This window comes from Poecilia reticulata, linkage group LG18, assembly GCF_000633615.1.
Source record: "Poecilia reticulata strain Guanapo linkage group LG18, Guppy_female_1.0+MT, whole genome shotgun sequence".
In the NCBI taxonomy this organism is placed as follows: Eukaryota; Metazoa; Chordata; class Actinopteri; order Cyprinodontiformes; family Poeciliidae; genus Poecilia; species Poecilia reticulata.
In genome coordinates this window covers 10,479,917-10,502,873 of record NC_024348.1, presented here as the reverse complement: position 1 = coordinate 10,502,873, position 22,957 = coordinate 10,479,917, and the positions used below count along the sequence as shown (strand labels likewise).

Genomic DNA, 22,957 nt, shown 5'->3' with positions numbered 1-22,957 from the left:
CAGGACCATGAGAAAAAACAGAAGAAAATAATAAAAAGAACTATAATTATAATAATTAATAATAATACCATCGGTATTGAGGGTGCTTTAAGATAATAATAATAAATATTATAAATAAATAATACTATCAGTATTATATTACTATTAGAATCACATTATACCTGCCTCCATTATTATTTTTTGTGAGCCTGTGCTCAATAATAGTATGCAAAACAAGTGACATATATAGCTAGGCAAAATACTTAATTTGGAGAAGATGTTTAATCCCCATTTAATAAAAGCCTTTAAGATTTTGATATATCAAATATAACCACATTGATGAAAAAATAATAAATAAAAGATTTAGATGTAAACTTGTGACTGAAGTCAAAATTGTGTATGAATTTTGGGTCAAAGTAAAGAAATACGTTTTTGTGATTACCTTATTTTAATATGTTAGGAAGACTTCAGGAACCAACATTTCAAATCCAAGCATTTATAAAATTATAAGAGTTTTTTTTTTTTTACTGCCAAAAGCAATCTTGATAAAATGTCTTACACTAAACATGACTGAAAGGACTATATTAGAAATGGAAGACATTTCTGCATGGTGAGTTTGCTGGATAAAGATAAATATCGCTAAATTTGTTTTTCAAACCATTGTAAATGACAGTTATACTAATATACATTCCATATAAATGCTTACAAGCATAATGTCAAGTTAGATAATTGGAGCAAATGCACTGGAATTGTTTTTCATATTTTATAGCATGTTCTATACTCAGACACTAGGTGGGAGTATCAGACAAAGAGACACACAAGTGGGGACACAAATATTGCTAAGTGTCTCTTTGTAATGACTAAGCAATATGAAGTTCAAAGACGCTTTTGGTAAAGATCATTATAATTCTTATTGTTGCCAGTTTGGCGTTCTAACTGGACAATTATCTCATATGCATGTCAAAAAGTTGTTTTGGAATGTTTACAGTAAGGCAATAAGATTCTGAAATTGCCTTAAGCCTAACGTATTTAAAATGTGTGTGTTTTTACTGAAGAGTTAGATCTGTGCCAGGAATCCTACCAAATTATATTGACCAATTCTGATAAAAAGACTGGTCAAAAATCCAGCAGATATGGATATGCCAGAAGTTTGATGGCTGCAAAAAACGGATTTTCTGCAGTCTGCATATTACATAAGCAGTCATTTGCAATTTGGCACTAAATGATACTGCTGCGATGACTGTTAAGGTGTAGTTTAATGGCACTGTGCTTGAGGCTATTTGTACTCAAGTAATTAAATGAATTTGTTAAAAAAAGATGTGTCGAGTTACTTTCTCTTTGCCTACACAGGGCATGGGCACCCAACAGAGGAAATTCCACTCATTTTGTCTTTCTCTTTCTCTTGATACTTGATCATACAGATTGAGAATCTTAAACAATAAACAAAATTATATAAAAGTGATTTTTTTAAATTTCACTTAAGGTTTTGAGGTTATATTTAATAACCTCAAAAGATATTAAATATTGATTTATGATATAACTGGAAATTGTTTTAAAATACATCTTAATGAAACAAACATATGCTCACAATCTTGGAGAAGGAGAAAAAAAAGTACTCTTAAACAAATAAATTCACATTTCCCGAGTTGATTTACAAATAATAAGTAAAACATACGTACTGGCAGCATCTATGCCTGTCTATGTGGGTTTCCAAACACTGAGCAAACAAACTGAGGCAAAGGCAAACACTTGTCTAGGTATAAGCAAATATTTCTCTCTACCTGAAGACAAGCCGACGTAATTTTACTCTGCCCTCTTGTGTGCTAATAATCTAACCTCCAAACACTGAGTGGAGGAATATAATTGTGTTTATATGCAACGTAACAGTACGGTTTGTGTAGTGTGGTTTTCTTATTCGCGAAAGGTTTTATTTTGAAACCACTTCCGGAGTCTCTTCGTCAAATTTTGCTTTATTTTGAAACGCTCCACCGGAAACCGTTAGTTTTACTGTTCATGACTTGTCGGTTCGAACCTCGGGAAGAGCGGGTGGGGGCAGCTCTCCTGCTCCTCTCAAAAACGGCGCTTGTAACAAAGACGAGACAACAACAAGGGGAGTGATGGGAGCGCACACAGCACGACCGACAGACAGACATTTGTGAATTGAATTGAGCTTACCGGATATTAATTTTTTTTTGTCATTTTCAACGACCGTTTTTTAAGTTTTCCTCGTGACGGGAGCGGAGTTTACACCGAGCGGCTTTCTGACTTTCCAAAGAGAAGTAGTTCAAGATGCTATACTCATTGTAGACCCGCAAAACCAAAGCGGAACAGTCAAAACCTGGTTTTGGTAAGTTTTTTTTTTTATCTTATATGTTTTAGTTTAAATGAGAGTAAGTAAATTTTGGGTTGCTTAGCTAGTTTGGATTGGTTGGCGGAGCACCTGTTCTCCTATAGAAAACAGCTACTTGTCATAACTTTACATGATATTATAATCTTGTTTTATTTTAAAGAAGTGACATTTGTCCCAGTTTGTAAAGAAATTTTATGGTTCTGTTGTTGTTTAACATAAAAACATATAACCCAATAATGAACGTATAACTACAGAATAATTCCTGTTCTTTTCTGCATATTAGACCCATTTTTATTAATATGTAGTTATCTGTAAGGGTTTAGCTTTTTATTTAGCAACTTATTAATATAATAAATATAATCTGAATATCATCTCAGTATAATTAATAACACATACAGGAATACTCTTCTCTCAGTAGTTACAACCAACATGTCAGCAGGAGTGTCTCCATGTTTTTCCTGGATTCTCATCCCATCTGCCCATGTATCCGCCCTCCTTCCTGAAACACCTTTTCCGCTTTCCCTGGCCAGCGTGGAGCTTACCCACTCTTCACATACACTGCAGTCCCCCTCCCCTCCAGCCACTTTATTTCAGACACTTCAGACAGATGGCGAACTGTGTCCATCACACACAAAAGGAATTGTGTTTCAAAGCAGCCCCTCTTGTTCTCAAACTGGGCTGGTTTAGGGGGTCACACCACTCGTATTGGGTTTAGTAAGACAAATAGTATTACAGTAAAGTCCACTGATCTGCCCTGAGTACATAGACAAAACTGTAAACTGCTGGATTGGGCTATTGAACCAACTGGGTCATTGGGGCAAAGAGAGACAAAAGGGGTAGAGTGTGTCTAAAAGAGAGAATAAGGGGACTTGTTTTGTCCTTCGTCCCCTTAAAACACAATCACAATGTGTCAGTCTCCCACTGCCTGGATTAAACACACCCTTCAGTTTGTATGTCACTCAGCACAATGAAAATAACCAGAGGGCCAAATCTAAAACCTGGGAAAGACGCAGCTCCACCCTACTCAAACCTGCTGCTGTTGTACTTCCTTGCCTCACGTTGACTCTAAAACATTTCCTTATTGTTGTGAATTAAAAAATAATCATCTTGTAACATTAACTCTTCAGTGTGTGCATTTTCAGTGTGATTGAATATGAAACATGAAACTCTGTCTTCTTATTGGCAGTCAAAATGGCCCGTCCAAACTGGTCCGACAAGCTGGTGCACTTTTCTTACAAACTGGCTGACGAACGCTTGCAGATCAAGAACATGATGTAATGGTTTTTTTTGACTGCAATGATTTTATTTGCTGTACAGTTTTAATCACTTTTAGGTAAAAACTAAAGTTACTGAACCTTTCAGTTAATACTCACTAAAAAACATAGCTCTACACGGGTTTTGATAAATTCCGGAGACTTAATTGAAACAGAGAAAAAAAGTTGCATTATCCATTAAATACACAGTACTCTTTACAAGCTCAAAGTATCATATTGAAACATAGAGTCCCTTTAAAAATGTCTTCAAACTCCTCGACATTAATTAAAATTGCTCTAATTGATTAACTCAAAATGGTCTTTAGATCCAGGTAAATGTTATTTAATCTCCTTTTTTTACCTTAATCCACCACCACACTAGAGCGCTGAAGCTGGCACCATGCTGTTCTTCTCAGCACCCTTCACTGAATAGTTGTTAAAATCATCTCCCAAGTTGTTTAAATGATAATTCTTCTGAATCAAGGGAATAAATTAATATGTGTTCCTCTTGGATTATTTGCTATTTTCAGTGAAGCAGTTCCACTTAAAATTTACTGCATTTACTGCAACCATTTACTGCAACCAGGTCCTAGGTGTGTGTGTGTGTGTGTGCGTGTGCTTGCGTGTCTGTGTGTGTGTGTGTAGCTATTTTACAAAGCAATGCTGTGGCATCTTTATGCGGCATGACTCAGAGGATGACTAACCCCTGTATCCTCTGTTTGCTTTTGATTTACCTGCTGCTTCCCTCACATCAAATAAATCTGGTGAGGACAATCTGTAGTGTGGACATTTGGTCACTCAGATTAGACACATTTCACTTCCTCATATTTCTACCTTAAGACCTTTTATAACAGCTTTTTGCAAAAGTATTCACACCCATTGAACTTGTCAAATTTTGCCATGTAAAATCTGCAAATCTTAGTATTCGCCTTTGGGATTTCATGTGATGGACCAACACAGAGCTTTACATAATAGTAAAGTGACATAAAATAAAGGGAATTATAAACAACCCTGACCCTCCTCTTCATGAGCCTGTCATAGAAAAACCATCATATGCTTCTTGAAATCTGTTGTGATACAGACGCTGTAGGAGATCTTTCCTGCCCACAGCCGTCACCAGAGTTACAACAACATTTAATTTCCCTTTGGGATCAATATAGTATTCCTGAATTTAATTGAATTTGAATAAGTAAATCTCTGACAGGTTTTCTCTCTCATTATTGTGGCATTTAGCAAAATTTCTTTTTATAATTTTGGTCATTCCAACTGACCTAAAAACCGAGAAGTTTGGTCTGATTTAACTTGAGAGAGTGAGAAAAAAAAGTTTATGTGCCTTTTTATTCTGTCTATATAAACTTCTGTGTTGCATTAAAAACTATATGACATTATAATGGCAGTACAGCATCCTGTTAATCAAAGCGCTACAGACAGACCTCAGAGGTCGGTCAGCTCAGTCTCAGCAGGAAGCTAAGATCTTATGACCACCAGTGGAGACTCCCTCATTTGAATTTGCACATTTTGTTGCAATCTTATCTTTTGGTTTATGTACAGTGTGTTGAAAGGCTAAAGAAGCTGACTTATATTTAGTGTATTAATAACTTCTCCGACTTATCTTATTTTTCTGAACATCCCGCAGTGCCGGTCCTGCCTAACAGAAACAGAGTAAATATGCCGTCTTCTTTCCACGCTCCAGCTCCATGCCAACCAGGGCATCTTACCTACTTAAAGTTTGAGAACAGGTCAAGATACTGAGCTTTAGTTTCACTAGATAAAATTGTTAACTTTCTTCAAGGAAACAGAGATGCTTAGAGATAAATATCTTACCTAATAAATACTAAGAGTCCCAGGTTTTGTAAGCGTCATACCTACGTTGTTGGTTAATAAGAGGGTTAGGGGTATTTTGAAGATTACTGGCATATTTTGGCACAGAACCAGTAGATAAAATCGGAAAAGCATTTTAATGTCTGGTTCCTAACGTTCCTTTTCATTGAACAAGGAAGTTAAATGGCGCCTTAGTCGCACAAATGCTAGTTAAAACATTAATTGCCACTGGGAAGTGCTAGAAAAAGTTCTGAAAATTTGCACCTATATATGACTCTGCCTATATATGACAGAGAAGATTTGAGATTTGTTTTCTTGTTCAGTTCATGCATTCATATATTCTGTGTACCAAAAGGAAACGCGATGCAGAAAGTCCCCATGCAAGATCTGACCCAGGAAACTGCTTAGTCCGATTAGCACTGGGATTAGCGCCGCGGTGATAACAAAAACATTTTGTTTCTATCAAATATAAGAAATAAAAACAGAATATAAATGTTCTTAAAAGTTTAGTTAATTCTGTTTTGGGGCATATGAATGTTTTCTATCATCAAACTACGTTTACAACCAGATGAAGATAACCTAATTACATACAAAAAGCCATTTATAAAATATAATATCGATAGCTAGGGGGAAAAGGGATCCAAACCAACCTGCCCCTATGCGGGGAAGTACATTTCTTTTGGTAAATCACAAGTGAATTGTGATTTAAGTGGAGAGTTTCAAGTCACAAGTGCTGACCAAAAAGGACACAAAAGGCCGTCTCACTTGATCACAGAGAATTATGTTTTAATTTATTTGTTATTTTTGATGATGTCTTAATTACGGATCATGAAAACATTTAAGATTAGAATCCATCCAACAATGGATTTGATGAAAAGTGTGTTTAACACCTGCTTGAAGGTTGTTGTTCTTTTCAAAAGGGGCATTTAATCTGTCAACAATAGGACGATTATCTCATGCACGCCAGTATGTCCATCTCTGAATGGCTGAAAAACAACAACAGGTTTTGGAGTGGCCTAGTAAAAGTCTGGACTCAATAGCAACTTAGATGCTAGTAGGACCTGAAAGATGCTTGAAAACTCTCAAGTTGTTTCAGTGTTTTATTTTTTATTTTTATTTTTCATGCAATCTGTAAAGGAGAGTAAGCAAAATTTCTCCACAGCGACGTAAAAGACTCATCACCAGTTATCATAAATCCTTGATGGCATCTGTAAAGGTGATGAAACTTCAGAAGGAAGTTGTAAGTTCACATTGCATCCAGCTGATTGAATACTGCAGCTTTTTTCAAATTTAAAACAGCATGTTGTATTTACTCTGGTTATCCTAGTCTGATATTGATATAGTTGGCACTTTTTCATCAATATTAAAAAAATATTCACTTAAACCAAACCTCTAGTGCTGAAAAGTTACTTGTAAATTAGTTTTGTTTTATTTCAAATGTATTCAAGGTATTTTCACTAGAAACTATATCAAAAATACTTGGTAAGATTTTTATTTTTTTTTTGCAGTGTAATATTACTGATCAATATTTTTTTCCCTGATGCTGCTGAAACTACAGGGCTATAAAGTAGTAAATGAATAATTAATGCAGTGCTTTCATCTGTAAATAATTAACGTTGAAAGAAGTTTCAGAAGAATATAAAGGAATCTGAATCAGAGACAATGAAAACGTCACCAGATGTAGCGAGGCAAACAGACTAATCAATACCCAGTTGAGCTGCTTTGATGTTATCGTGGGTTTAAAACGGGTGTTCAGTGGAAAGGACTGGACCTCATGCAGAGCAGATCCTGACCTCTTCCTTAGGCAGATTTATAGCTCAGAGCTCAAAGTCTGAACCCAGGATGGCATCCTGATGTCGCTGTGTAATGAGCATTTACTGCCCTGTTGTAAAAAGTTGCTTAAGACACTCATTAAATGTTCCATTTTGTCTTTTTCTTTCATCAGGTGATGATGAAATTCCCACGCTTTCCAGTCCTCTGACTCTTTTCTGAAACAGAAAGCAACCATCAGCTGCGATGTCTGTCCAGGAACGATCTGTGTCGCCCCTCAAGCCAGAGGTCAAACCAAAACCAGAAATCCCTCTTCGATTGCTACACAGGACCTCACCTTCACCTGAGGGCGGAGGCTCGACGCAGGGAAAGGTCAAGAAAATAGCAAAAAGCTTCACCAAGCAGGACTCCAGCGAAGCAGCAGGAGAGCAGCTGGCAAATGGTGCCGCAGAACTCTCGCCAAGTACACAGGTGAAAAAACCACCTGAGACGAGACCCAAACCTGACAGCAAAGCCCCACAACACGAGACGCCGCCGCCTCCGCTGCCCAAGAAGAGGAGCCGCTTCCTGCAGAGACAAACGGAGAGCATAGGAGAGGAGAGCGAAGGCATGAACATTTACAAACGACGATCAGGTACGGCAGCCGATCAAGTCTGTGATTCAAAATGGGATCATTTTATGTTAGCCCCTTGTTTTGTTCAGTGCAAGCTAGAAATCTGTTGGTCAGGTAGGGAGGTCTTTTCTTTCTTTCTTTCTTTCTTTCTGGGAATACTTGAAGAGTAAAATGAAGTTGTGAGTGAGCTAAAGCATATCAATGCCACTTTTAGTTTTGTTCCAGGACACCCAGATCACCTGTTCTAAAAAAAAAAAAAAAAATTTTTCCGTTGGTTTAGACTCTTCCTCTTTCTTCTTAACCAACAAACTTTTCCTCCATTCATCTCGTTGCACTATCCAAAACCATCAGTAACGACGTAGGATCAAGGCTTTCACCTGCATTTTTATTTATCAAATATTTGGTCTTTACTACAAGGATCAGACCACAAAAACTGCATCTTATCTTCATGTGATGCACCCATGTGATTCTCAGTTCCTGTATCTTCCAACTGGTTCACACACAACTTGTAGTTTAGCCTGAGCTGGTAGCGGTTTCACGTTGAACTCTGAACTCAGGCTCGTTTTAAACCCATGCTCAAAAATAAATTTGACAAGAAAAAGTTTAATTTTTCTCTTTCAAGACTCTTTTTTCAGTTTAGATACGCCTGACAGTCTGCAACACATTTTTTTGCAACTTTTAACACACAAAGAAGCAAAATAAGCTGAAATATATAATAAAATGCACAAACACCAGCTGAAGACACGGTGACAAGAATGCAGTTCTTTATACACATGCAGCGTGAAGCATGGAGGAGCAGTTAGCAGTCTGGTATGAATTGCTTTTACATCTAAAATGTACAGTAGAGTCAGGGAGCTGACAAACGGACAGGCTCGGCACCCTCCTCTTTTCTGCTCTGACAGCTGTAAACAGGTCAGTCAGCTCAGCTGTTCTGTGCCAGCCCGACTGACTGACGTGAGACACGGAGCAGCAGAGTCTCCTTCCGCTCCTGAGAACTACAAATATTTAAGACTCTGGTTTTTGGCGCATGGCATTCAATGAAATTTGTGTGCGCATTCCAGTGGAGGAAGTGGATATTTAATGATCTCACCTCAGTAAAGTGAAACGATTGTTATATAATTGTTGTATTTTCGCTGAGGCTCATTAAAAGGTCACATGATGTTTCATGGATCACCTTTGTCCTGATATAACAAAAGGATCTCTTATCATATATATCATATATAAAAAAATTAAAAAAAAAATTTAGATAACCTGAGATTATGTGCCAAGCTGAGAACACGTCTCAAGCCGACTCGACTCTTATTTTCTCTTACATTGTGCTAATCAACAATTCTTCAAGTTTTCTTAAGGTCTTTCAAATTATTATTATTTTTTAATGATTGCCTTCATTATCACTCATTTTCTCTCAATTGTCTGACGATTTTGGGAGGAATAATTTTTCACATAAGCCACTGAAATCTTCTGGCTCATTCTCACAAATAACATGTCTCCTAAACTTGAGGGATCCATGGAGTAAATTAATTTATTACCAAGTGTAATAAATTGATCTAATGGTGACAGCATGTTGGAATAGCTCAGTTAGTTCTGATGAAATTCTTTTATTTTTGTTTTGTTTTTGTCATTTTTGTCAAATTCAACTAGGAGCAGCTGATTATTATCTCAAAAACTTATAATACCTGACCTATGACCCCAAATCCCAGAGGTGCTGAAAATTAAACTTGATGGACGTAGAAACAGAAGAGGAAGTCGAAACCATTGACTCTATGATGCTTCTTTAACCATACCGCCAGAGAGAAATTTAAATAGGAGTGGCAAGAGGAAATGACCTGGATTAGCAGTGCTTGCAAACAACAAATAGTGTCATTCAGGACTTGCTACTGTGAAATACTAATGGCTCAATTTCTGCTGCCCTGAACTGAGCTGTTAGTCATCAGGTGATCAGATTATCATATAGCAACAATGACTTCAGTCAGAGGCCTCTTAGGAGTCGTTGCAAGACTTGCTGCTACTGGAGATCCTTCCTACCTGTGGCATCGTGATCCACAAGAACACTTTGAAGACCCTTGAATATTATGAGTTACGACAACATTTAATTTCCCTTTTGGATAAATAAAGTATTTTTTTAAATTGATCCTTGTTAAAAAAATCTAAATATCAGTTTAGTGACTGTTCGTAAATATATCCGCCTATTGAGTACTAGAACTGCAGCTCATGGATATCTTTTCTTTTTTTTGGATTTTTTCTGGAGCTCTGCATGTAGATTTAAACTACATTATTTTACGTTCAAAGTATTACTGCACTAACGGATTAGATTTTCTATCTAGCATGATCTGCCTTTGCAAAAAAGGTGGCCAACCAACTCAGGGTTGGGAATGAGTGGCTCTGTCCAGTAGAGGAGAAGCTACGTAGCTAAAACATAAAGGTAAAGCCGCTGATCCGCATTCCAGCCCTTGCCTTCGGTTTTATGTATGAGTTGTACGTGGAAGAGCTCAGCTGTTTGGGAGGAGTCTAGTGGAGGAGCTGCTGCTCTTCTTATCCTTTTAAATGAACCAGTTTAAAGGTTTTGGACATGTGCCACGTGCCTTCAGGATGGCTTCCAGGGGCGGAGTGGCACATATGTCCCACTGGGAGAAGGAAGCCCCTGGCTGCGCTGACCTAAAAATATTTCATTGTTTCGGTGCAGGAACTGTAGGAAATAGCCAGGGGAGGAAAAGCAATCAGCTTTTTATAATTTTTTTTTCCTCTTATTGTTGTTTTCATGTTGACTTTCTGACCTGTATTAGAGATTTTTCCTGGAGTGCTCCAACTATTCCAGTTAAAGAGAATCATGTACAACACCACTTTATTTGCACGTACTTGCAAATGTATTCATAGCCTTTAGCATTACATAACACAATACAACCACAGACCTCAATGCATAGATTGACTGGTAGACCAACACAAATCTGTGCAGAGTAGTGAAATGGAAGGAGAATGATGCATGGCTTATTTTTCAATTAAAAACTTAAAGGTGTGCTGGCGATTTCTGTTCAGCCCCTTCTACTCTGGAACTCCTGAATAAAATCCAGTCCAACAAAAAGTCACCTTTTTATTCTCAGTATAAATCCAGGTGCTCTGTGAAGGCCTCAGAAGTTTGTTAGAGGACATCAGTTTATCACAAAGCGTCTTGAAGACCAATAAACTCACCAAGCAGGGTAGAAATAATAGAGAAGTTTATAGCATTGTTGGATTTTTGTTAAAAATGGGGAAGTTATGTAAATTTTACCTTTTTAGCTTTATATCATGTTATAATGGTGTTCCTTGCTTTGATTCTTCCATGCATGTTTGATGAATATTTTAATCTCCCGTGGCAACCATTCATGGGAGCCTAAATAGTTGCTCCCACAAAGCGCCACCTATTTTCAAAATGCCTCTCACAGCTTCGAGTATGCTGAGCTTTTTTCTCCAATGCGCCTAAGACCGGCTTGTAAACGGCTTCATGGAGGAGCGCTGCTGTGATGGCGTGCTGAAGTGTCAGAGCAAGAGCTTCTTAAAGAGACAGTGACCCAATTCAAGGAGCCAAATTGCGAAATCAAATTTCTTTAAAGTCAATGTTTGGTTTATGCGACATTTTTATAACACCTGTGGCACTGTGTGCCTGGAAAATATATACTACTTTAACAACATCCCAAGCCTCTAACGACTCAGAGTACTGTTGAGTAAATCACATTAAAATGGAAAAAGTGTGCACTAAACCTACAAGGACATGGTTTTCTACCTAAACTGACTTACTGAGAGCATCAGTCGGAGAAGCAGTCAAAAGGTTAGTGGTGCACTCCACAAACCTGCTTCTTTTCCCATATTTAAAATATTATGTGTGGCAGAAAACTGACTCTGTACATCACTAGCTCTCTGAACACACTATCACTACAATAAAACACTGTGGTAGCAGCATCATGCTTTGGAGACACTTTTCTAGAGCTAAATCCCATTTAGAATCTTTGGCGAGACTTTAAAAATTGATTTTCACAAACGCTCTTCATCCAATCTGAGCTGGAACTGTTTTGTAAAGAGTAGTGAAAAGAGTTCAGTGTCTAGATGCCTTCCCTCCGAAAGACTTGCAGCTGTAAGTACACAAAATGCTCTTCCTGCTAGAGAACTGAACGCAAATTTTTCCACTTGTCAATTATGCATTACTTTGTCTTGGTCTTTTTGAATGAATTTTGTTCAAATACGTTGAAGCTTGTGGTTATAAGATATAAAAAAGGTTTAAAAGGTATGAATACTTTTCCAATAAACTGTAGTGGTGAAATGCATGAAGCTAATTAAAAAATGTCAAAGATGGAGGGGGTCAAGATGGCATGAAACCAGTCAAAAATGAAGTTGTACCTCTTGTGTGTCTCCAGCACCTGATGGGAAGGAGGTGGAGGATCAGGGGACAAGAGCGCCCGAAGCAAACGCAGAGGACCTGCTATACAGTCCTCTCAGTCGCAGCTGCAACAAAATCTGCACCTGCATATGTCACCTAAAGAGACCTGGCATGATGCTCATATGGGTGCCTGTGGATGAAGACTCTCCAGGCAGGGAGGGTCAGACCAACGGGGAAGAGCGGAGAGAAGAGAAAGATGTGACGGTACAGAAAGCAAATCAAATAGAGGCGGTGCAAAGGGAAGAGCAGGAAGTTGGAGGACAGGAAGAAGAATATGAGTCTGAATTACCAGCACAGACGAAGGAGGGGGAACTGAAGGCAGCAGAGGATAAGGTGGAAAAAAATGACTCAGAGAAAAAGAGGGATGATCACGAAGAAAAGAATGAAGTGGAACAGCCGAAGGAGGTGGAAGTGAATCCAGCAGATGAAGCACATCAGCTTCCACAGGATGTGCTGCATCCTGTGGAAGTTGATGGAGCACATGGTGGAAAGGTTGGTGAGAAGATTAAAGAGGGAGAAAATGAAGGGAAGGGGAAGAATGGGCCAAGAGATGTGAAAACACCGAAGTCACAGTTCCATCAGTCTCTGGAAATTGCGCTGGCTGGGGGTCTGAAAAAGCTTTCAGACCATGGTCCTCTGGCTGCCCTTCCTCGCTGTCAGCCTTCACTGCAAAAAAATCCTCAGCCTCCACCGCTCCCAAGCCAACCCCCAGAAGATGACGAGGGGGGTAGTATCTACGAGCTCCAGCTGCCTGACCCTGATCAGGGCGCTAGAAAACTCTCATCTTCTAGGAATGACTTGCACGAAGTTCCTCAAATAAGAGTTCACCACCCAGCTCGACAGGAGAAACGTGCCCACGGCCCCTCGGACGCTACACCTGAGCTTGAGAACCCAACAGAACCACCTCCCATTCTACCGAGGGTTCCTGTGAACGGCTCTCCGGTCTATAGCAGCAACCTCACAATCAGTCGGGTCAGACCACAACCCCCCAAAACGTCTCCTCCAAGCAGCCCTCTGCTTCCTTGCAGACTCCCACCGGCTCCACCGAAGACCCACTCCAGGAGGGCCAGCAGTGTCTCGATGCAGTCCGCCAACTTGTCAGGTTTGTACTTAAGTGAGATCAGAATCTCCTCCTGTGCTGAATTACTCATTATCTGAACCAATACTTGTTTTTTCTTTTACAATAGAAGAAAATAAAAGAAATGGAGAGAAAGAAGACACAGACGGGTAAGTTGTTAATGTTAGGAATAACATTATAACATGATATAAAACTCAAAAAAGTAAATTTTCTATAGTAGCCCCTCTATAACTAGTCCATGTGAACAGACTGCAATTGGCAACAAATCATTTCTGACCTACATCGTCATTTTTCTAAGCAACAACGGGTGATGACAACACATGATGTCATGAATCCAACTGTTCCCCACAGAAGGAAAAGTAGCTCTGATAACTGTTCCCGTCTCACTTTGTGTTTCCTGTTTCAGGTCTCCAGTCAGAAGGAATTTTTCATTCAAGTTGTGCCTGACAGACGGTAAGGCTCAGATACATCGTAAAGTATCACTATTAACACAAGTGATCCAAGTTGCAAGTGGAGCTGAAAGCACGTCTGGTCAAAAGCAAGTCTGCAGAGCAACTTCTTCTGGTTGTATCTGTGTGCAAATAAACAACAGCCTGGCACAATGAGTCACATCCTATTCAATGGTTCATTTTATTGGGATTTTATGGTTTACAGTAGTTTAGATCAAAGCATTTTCATACAATAGGAAGGCCTAGTCAAAGTCCAGACCTAACTCCAATATTAAATCTATAGCGAGACTTGAAAAATTGGTGTTCACAGATGCTGTCCTTCCAATCTTACTGTTTTATTTTTGTTTACATTTTGCAAGCTGTGTGTAGAAAGAATACACCTCGCTATCACCTGTGTCGTGTTTGAATATAAATAAAGTAATTGTTGCTTTTTAATTGAAGGGACTCATGTTCTTTTCTTAATCATGTCTTTGCAACAATGCATGCTGGGGACAAACTAAAATCTTTCTAAAACGTGGATTTGTCTCACCTCAGAGCCTCTGTACCAAACGTACAACGACTTCGCAATCCAAAAGGAGATTCATCGACAGACCGTGATCCGAAACATCAGCAAAACCAGCATGGACTACGCTATGGAATTTGCGGCGCGTTTCAGCGAAAAAACGTCTGGAAAGTCAAAGGGGAACTTTGGAGCCAGAGGGAGCCCTGTGCCCGCATTGAGTCAAACCACCTTGTGGCAGCAACATCCGACCGTACGGGACAGTGGACTGCTGGACCAGCTCACTGTTGACCAGATCAAGTACCAGGAGGTGAGGAGGACAAACATGCTGAAAGCAGACAAAGTATTACCTACAAGTCATAGTCTTAAAGTGATACTCGTGTTCTCACACTTTTCATGTTTTAGGACTATCTGTACTTTGAGTGTCGGCGACTGTCAAATGACCAGTATTTCCGATGATGCAACACATGACACTTTATGTGTAATGAATCGATATAACGGGTATCTGTGCATCCTTAATAGGTCTTACAACATCTTAAATTCATTCATCTAAAATTAAAACCTTAAAATGTCTTAAATTCGTTGAGAAAATGCCTTAAATATGTTAATCACAGGTCTTAAATTTGTTGTGGAAGGAATATTTAATCTTATATTTTCTATGTGGTTTTCTTTTTTTTCTCATGGAGTTTTGCTGTTAGGCAAAAAATTTGCTTGGCACAGAGACATCGTCTGTGACTTGAGGCGGTTATGGCTAACGGTCCTTAGCTGCTAATATACCCTTGCTAACTAGCCAGGTAAAGCTAGCTAGCTTTTCTTTGCGTCTATCGTGGGTAATTTCTAATTTATCACCGGTTGGCTGGATGATGTACATCTTAGCCATTAGCACTCTTCTTCTTTTGACAACCCATGCAATTTATTTGTGATCTTCTTTTGTACATTTTTGTACAATTTCTAATGGTCTTAAAAAATTTAGGGAAGTCAGTGAATAACGCAGAAAACTTGTATAAAACACTTTTTAAAACACTTTACTTTTTGAAATAAGTTGTTGATATAATATTATAATATATTGAAATATTTGCTAACTTATTGGTGACATTTCTGTGGAAAGATCAGCTTAAGCACAGGATGTTTGGCAGTTCTTGGAAACATTAACAGGACTGAAGAAGTAATGTAACCGTGTAACCCTGTTCCAAGTTTCAGTGTTTGACTTTGACTCTTCTTGGTAGAGCATGTTTGAGGTCCTGACCTCCGAGACTTCCTACCTGCGGTCCCTCTACGTTCTGACTGAGCACTTCATGGAAAACCGGGAACTGACAGAGACAATCATCATCAGTGACAGGAAAACCCTCTTCTCCAACATCCTGAAGGTTCGCGAGGTCAGCGAGAGGTGAGAGGTCAACACCACGAGAGACACAGAAAAGAATGCGACTCCTGATGCAGCTGGAGCTCTTCTCTTATCCGGAGGTGTTTCATGAAACCGTTTGCTGCAGGTTCCTGAAAGACCTGGAAGAGCACATATTCAAGGAGATCATTTTCTCAGACATATGCAACATCCTCCATTTCCACGCCCAGCACAACTTCCCCACCTACATCGACTATGTCCGCAACCAGACCTACCAGGAAAAGACTTTCAGCCGACTCATGTAAGAAGCAACTTTCACATCACCAAAAACAATTGCCAGTAAAATCAGGGTGACTTGCAGGAATACAAAAGCTGATTCAATGTAATCTGATTTTCTGCATACTTGCAGGAAGACCAATGAACAGTTCGCCACAGTCATCAACCGCCTTCAGGAACTGCCTCAGTGTCAGCGGCTGCCCTTCATCTCCTTCCTGCTGCTGCCCTTCCAGCGGATAACACGCATCAAGATGCTCCTCGAGGTGAGCAGCGTCATGCCGGTTTTATATTTTAAAGACAGAAAAAATGGTGGAAGGCTGAGTTTTGCTCACACTTTAAACTTTAAGCCATAAATGCGCCATAAAATAATCACAATTTAAAAGATTGTCTAGAACACAAAGAGCTACATTTGTAGCTGTCTCTAAAAAAATCTGTATGCCTTTTAACTTTGTTTCAGATTTAAATTAAAAGTGGCAATCTGTTAAGTTGTAAGTAGCATACTGCGCATGTGTGAGATTTGTCTCACCATTTGTCAAAGCAAGGTAGTGAGAGGCAGGGCTAGAGCTGTAGTTTTTTTTTCATTCTGCGGTGTGAGGAGCACAGGAGCGCATGTTGTTAACTGTTAATGGCGACCATTAAAGTGTGGATGCTAACATCAGCAGTGTGATTATTGAGTCAACAGGGTCATCGGCTGAGTCTGGAGCACATGATGGAATCCTGGAAATTACAGGTTTCTGATAATGTTGCATTTATCACAGTAACTAGAGGCATTCACTTATTTATTAACACACCAACAACAGGCTCTGGCACACTGTTGTCGCTGTTGTAAACCTTTGTTCTAAGGGAAAATAAATGGACTTATAAAAGTTGATCAAGAGAACTCTATTAAAGTAAATATGTAGTAGTCGAATATTGAAGTATGTAACAGAAGAACGTGGGAAAGTAGACCTCTTCACAAACTCATATTATCTAGCTAAATCTATAGAAATATCAAAGATAACTCAGGGCTGTTAACTGAAAGCTTAGCATACTGCAGATGATAATCTGACCAGTGAGTTTACAGTACGTGGTGAAGCTATGTAGGACTTCAGGTTCTGTGTCAGGTATTTGCTGCATGTTGTTCCCTTAGTTTTCGAAGACATGACTTACCATTTATCTGATGAAGCTGGTTTACCAGCTCTGGTGTTTTTTCCTGTTCCCAGAGAGTGAAGTAGCATTAAACGTCACAAAACAAACCTCCTGAAAATAATCAAGACTATTTAGACGTTAGCAGGAAGGCCTGTTCGTTGGGTTCAAAGTGTGAAACAAATGATGGGTGGTTTAAAACTTTTGCAAATAATTGTGTAAAAACAACATATTTTGCTCATATGTGTACCAAATGTTTTAAGTGTGATGATTATGATGACCTGTACAGGTGATACATATTTCTAAACAGGCTTGTTCTGCTCTGGTTTAGGCGGTGAACTGAAGAATTCAAACAATTAGCTCGCAAAAGCTTTAAATATTTTCTGTCAGCACATTCAGAGCAGAGTGATCCTTCTCGGTTTCTGTTTATTTCCTTTAACTGCCAGTAGTCGTCTTGCTGCGTGACTGTGAGGAATGCCATCACTCCAGAGTAATCCTTGCTGCTTCCTGACACGCGTCGTGGACGCGCCTCACCTCCACCCCGCGACCTGTTTAGGATCCGCATGGAAAGAACGAGCTGCTTAGATAAAAGCTTGTTTGTCGTTTCAGAACATCTTGAAGAGAACAAAAGAGGGAACGCCAGAGGAGCAGACGGCCTCTAACGCTCTGGCCTCTGTCGCTAAGGTAAACAGCCCTCACTCTTCACTTTCCCCTCCACATACATGGGCGCTGCTTTACATAACTGGAGATCTTATACCAGCTATTGTGTTGGGTGCGGATTTCCTGCCGAATGAGGAATGATTTAAAGTGGCAGAGGGAGTTGTTTTAAAAAGCAAAATAAGCATTTCGACTCGCACACAGATCATTGATCATTGCAACAGAGACGTGGGAAAGATGAGGCAGATGGAAGAGCTAATTGAAATCTCGAAGATGCTCGAGTTTGACAGGCTCAGGGTAAGCCCAGACCGGTACGCCTTTGATATGTCCGTCTATTAATTATGAAGAGTTTAAACTGCATTCTGTCCTCGCCAGGCCATCCCGATCATCTCTGAGACTCGGTTTCTGGAGAAGAAGGGAGAGCTGCAAGAAATGTCGAAAGCAAAAACCTTTGTGAACATGAGGGCCAAGTTCTCTCCAGTTTACCTCTTCCTTTTTAACGACTACCTACTAATTACCATCAAGAAAAGGTAACATAGAAAAGCTGTTGAATAAACATTATCTATGATGCATTAAAAAATACTACTTACCACTGAAACCAAAAGCCTACATGCGCTATAAAAAGACGCACCTCGTTTTTTTTTTCTTCTTTATCTATAACCATCTTTACATTTGGAGGAAAAAGCGCAAGCTAGCAAGCTTGAGAACCCAATCCGGTAACACTTTGATGGGCTGTGCATAAGTCTGACATGACACTGTTAAAAACATGACAACATCTGTCATGAACTTGAAGGAGTCTTTATGAATGTTTATGACAGTTGTCATGAAGTGYCATTTGGTAAATAATGACCCTTTTAAAGCAAAGTTGCTCCAAATGTTGCATTGAAAGTCCATTAAGAGTGCCAACTTTACATTAAATTGTCATTATTTACAAAATCATACAAAGCTGGCACTTTTAATGGACTTTCAATGCAACTTTTAAAGCAACTGTGCTTTAAAAGTGTAATTATTTACCGAATGACACTTCATGACAACAGCCGTAAACATTCATAAAGACTTCATGTTCATGACAGGTCACGTTTATTACAGTTTCATGTCTGCCTTATGCACACCCCGTCAAATAAAGCGTCATCCACCACCCTAAATGGAAAGTACAAATATGTTGCATTTGTTTTCCTTTAGTAGGGAATGACACATTTAACAAATCAATGACATCATAAAGGAAGTACTTCAGTGGAAATACTAAATATTTCACGACTCGAAGCACACCAGCAATTCAGTTGCAAAGTGGCTTACAGATAACAGAGTGTTTTGACGAGGCCACCACAAAGCCTGATCTCTGTCCTGTTGAGAAGAGCTGGGCAGACATCAATATAAACTCGTTGCACCAGTTTTGTCAGGAGGAAATGGCCAGAACTCCAGCAGTAGTAATTGTGAAAACCTGTTCAAGGAAATCCATGACATTTGATCCAAGTCACACAGTTCTAAATAAATCCTATTAAATGTCTTTACATTTCTGAATTTGATGTGTTTTCTTAAATTATTCTGTCATGTAGTAAAATATTAATAATGGTAGATTTAATTTCAAACATTTTTATAATTGCTTTGCCTTTTTATACAGCATGTGGAACCATCCGAGTGAAAACAAGCTTGTCACTTACACTTATCACTTGAGGAATGTTTTGCAACCTTTGTTGCCGTACTGCTGGTATAACAGAAGGTTGAAAACGGTCTGAACTAAAGTTTTGTTCTTTGGCTCCGCTCCAGTGTTCTGGGTTGGGAGATTTCTCTCGCTGTTTTCCCCTCGTCATTCTGCCGTCATGACATTTCACCTGTGAAGAATGCGACTGCAAACCACTGCATGCCTTCGATTTTCTGTCACCACTCATGAATTGACTCGATACTTCCTCAAATGTAACGGGAAACGTTGTCAAAGGCATTTAAGAGAAGAGACACCCGTACAGTTCATGCATGTGACACATCTGCTTGTTTTGTTTATTGGCTGTTGTTTTTTTGATACATTTTTGTGTAACCAGTTAAACCTCCCTCCAGCTGCTTGTTTGCAGTTGACTGAGCTCTGCTCTCTGGTTCTGGTTCGTTGTGAACAGCTCAGACCGCTACGTGGTGACGGACCACACTCATCGATCTCTGGTGCAGGCTCAGTCTTTGGATGAAGGCTTTGGTGGCGCGACCTACGAGAACTGCTTCAACCTCATCATGCTGGAAAACCACCAGGGACGTGCAATGGAGCGGCTCCTCAAAGCCCCGACCAAGTGAGTAAAAGCGAATCTCAATAAGCTTCAATTTAGTAATGAGATTTAAAAACTGAAACTTGTATATTATTCAGGTTCATCACGTGAAATCATGTATCGCAAGTGTTTCTCTTAGGTTTATTGCTCATATTAGCTCATACAGATAATTAAAAATCATAATTCCCAGAAAATATTAATAAAAATAAGATATTTTTTAAAACATGTTATATTATGGCCTAGGGGCTGCACAGTGGGCGCAGTTGGTAGAGCTGTTGCCTTGCAGCAAGAAGGTTCTGGGTTCGATTCCCGGCCTGGGGTCTTTCTGCATGGGTTTTCTCCGGGTACTCCGGTTTCCTCCCACAGTCCAAAAACATGACTGTCAGGTTAATTGGCCTCTCTAAATTGCCCCTAGGTGTGAGTGTGTGTGTGTGTGTGCATGGTTGTGTGTCCTGTGTGTCTCTGTGTTGCCCTGCGACAGACTGGCGACCTGTCCAGGGTGTACCCCGCCTCTCGCCCGAAACGTAGCTGGAGAGGCACCAGCACCTCCTGACCCCACTGAGGGACAAGGGTGTAAAGAAAATGGATGGATGGATGGATGGATGGATATTATGGCCTAGCCATGAAAGGTAAAGCCACAGAAGGTCATTGCTAAAGAAGTTTTCTGCTACCAAAGCATATCTGGGGAAGTTGAGTGGAAGGAAAACTTTCACACATGATTGACTACAGCTGGATTCAGGGCTTTAAGAGGCAATGAAGACCATTTGGATCCAGCAGACTTCATATACTTGGAAAAAAAAAACTAATTGAGAAATATACGCAGACATTGTTTCGAACCTGAAGATGAAATGAAGGGAGGGATTCTCAGCAAAACAATGATCCCAAACACATAAGCCGAGGAAACTGAGTTGGTCTCAGAGAGAGAAAATAAAACTTCTACCTTATCAAAATCTTAACTAGAAATCAGCCAAGAAAAAGAAGAAGAAAAAGAAAAAGAAGAAGAAAAGGAGAAAGAAGAAGAAAAGGAAAAAGAAGAAGAAATCACGAGGAAAGAGTGTTGTGTGAAAATATTGGAACAATATCAGGATATCGACCAGGAAGTTTTAATCTTAGGTTCAAATGGACAGTGAACCCAAGGATACCATAAAGTTGCTTTAGGACAATAAAGTAAATGTAAATGAAAGACAGAAAATATAAAACAAAGATGACCTACAAACCTGACTCAGTTCCACCAGACTTGTCAGGAGGAACGGGTCAGAACTTCAACAAACTATTGAGAAGCTTCTGGAAGAAAATGCAAACAAACACGAGTCACACAGTGTAAAAGACAATTTCGTCTAATACCAAGTAAATGTATTTATGAATTTGAAGAGATATTTGAGAAATTTGGTAATCCTGACCTAACCCCTTAAAAACATAAAATCCAATTTGTGCAAATTATCAGTCATTCTTAGGGTTAACACTAAGAGGAATGTCAGCAAACCCCGACACGCTGCATGTCAGCACATCAGAAGCTCATCTTTTCATTAGGAGGTGGAGAACACGAGGCTCTGCTTCAGTCCAGTCAAAGCTCGTTTGTGTCAACAGGTCGGACATGCAGAGATGGTTGGCCGCTTTCCCCAGCACCACCAAAGAAGTCGTCGACGAAGAAGTGATTTATGAGGAATGGGGTGAGAACAGCATCGACACACAGACCCTGTGTGTTTGGTCTTGTTCCATGCTTACGGTCGTGTGTGTGTGTGTGTCAGATTGTCCTCAGGTGCAGTGTGTGGAGCAGTACATCGCCCAGCAAGCAGACGAACTCAGCCTGGAGCCCACTGAGATCGTCAACGTCATCTGCAAAACCAATGAGGGTAAAAAACCGGCAAAAAATGCATCGTAGAAATTTTCAAAACATCTTTTAATTTTTTGGCAAATATGGGCTTCAAATATAGGTTGAATGATTGTATCAAGTGAACAGATTTGCTTTTGTTTCACTGATCCACTCCATTCCTGGACTTTATGTATACACCCCCTTAATCCTCAAACCTTCCTTTAGTAGTTTAATTTTTTTTAACTTTCTTGCATGAAGAGAAAAACCTTCAATCTTCCCTCGTTTGTCGTCCACCTTCTTCCCCTTCCCTTCCTGTTTTTTTTCCTCTTTTTTATTGTTTCAACTCCAGGCTGGTACGAAGGAGTGCGTTTGTCTGACGGTCAGAAGGGCTGGTTCCCCGACACGAACGTCATCGAGATCACCAACGAGCACGTCAGGAGAAGAAACGTCAAGGAGCGCTACAGGGTCTCTCAGGCTACGATGATGGTGAAATGTGGCAAGGCCTGCTGAGTACATCTACACCGGACATATGCTTTAAAGGACAATAAGATCCCAGTGAACGCTGTTAATCAGCAAACACCTTGTAAATAATGCCCCAACTTATACCACCAAAGTAACGCAGAACTAAAATTAGATCTTTTATTGCCGATGCTAAAAACGCAGCATGCACTTTTAACTACGACTGGGAAACTGTACATGCCAATCATTCTTTGCATTTCTTGAGAGATACTTGTCAACGTTGAGTCATGCAGAGTCTCCGGTTCCTGCTACGTCAAACATCCTGCTGACTGTCACTGAGACGGCTAAGTTTAAGAATCTAGAGTGAAGATCTGCAGATCACCTCTGGACATTTAAAACCGATTGTGCTGGAATACTGCGCCTCCTACAGTTCTGTAGGGGGAAAAAAATGTAAATATGTTAAATGTAAATTGTAAAAGGGTGTTTTGATTAAACTAGCGGTTGTACTTTTAATAAAAAATAATAATCTTAGTCTCGTGTTTGTAAAGGAAAAATTTTTTTATTGAACACAACATTTTAATGTCTCAGTACAAACGTGAACATATATTAAAGATATTTTACAAGTAGGTAAAAAAAAGAATGACAAATTGAAGTCTTGGGGGTTTTTCGGAGGATAAATTGCCCAGTTTGTGGCCTCCGCAACCAAATCAAAGACTCATTCCAAAAACTATCCTTCGGTTCGACACGATCACTGCATGGCATCAAAAGTCGTCACCTCCCTGAGGCTGAGCAGAACCTGCACAGCATCCCCTTCCA

At 39.6% G+C, this 22,957-nt stretch overlaps 1 protein-coding gene across 1 annotated transcript; it reads left to right on the top strand.

Annotated features, from left to right (window-relative positions):
• The first annotated feature begins 1,916 nt into the window (after positions 1 to 1,916).
• arhgef15b (Rho guanine nucleotide exchange factor 15b) lies at positions 1,917 to 22,672 on the top strand. Its single transcript, XM_008435425.2, has 16 exons — positions 1,917 to 2,326; positions 7,349 to 7,807; positions 12,172 to 13,296; positions 13,382 to 13,421; positions 13,679 to 13,725; positions 14,256 to 14,530; positions 15,447 to 15,607; positions 15,711 to 15,863; positions 15,972 to 16,101; positions 17,573 to 17,647; positions 17,825 to 17,917; positions 17,996 to 18,150; positions 19,729 to 19,893; positions 21,457 to 21,539; positions 21,618 to 21,722; positions 22,032 to 22,672. Exons 2-16 carry the CDS (start codon positions 7,420 to 7,422, stop codon positions 22,190 to 22,192), a joined length of 3,156 nt encoding a protein of 1,051 aa, XP_008433647.1. The 5' UTR covers positions 1,917 to 2,326; positions 7,349 to 7,419; the 3' UTR covers positions 22,193 to 22,672.
• Positions 22,673 to 22,957: the final 285 nt, after the last annotated feature.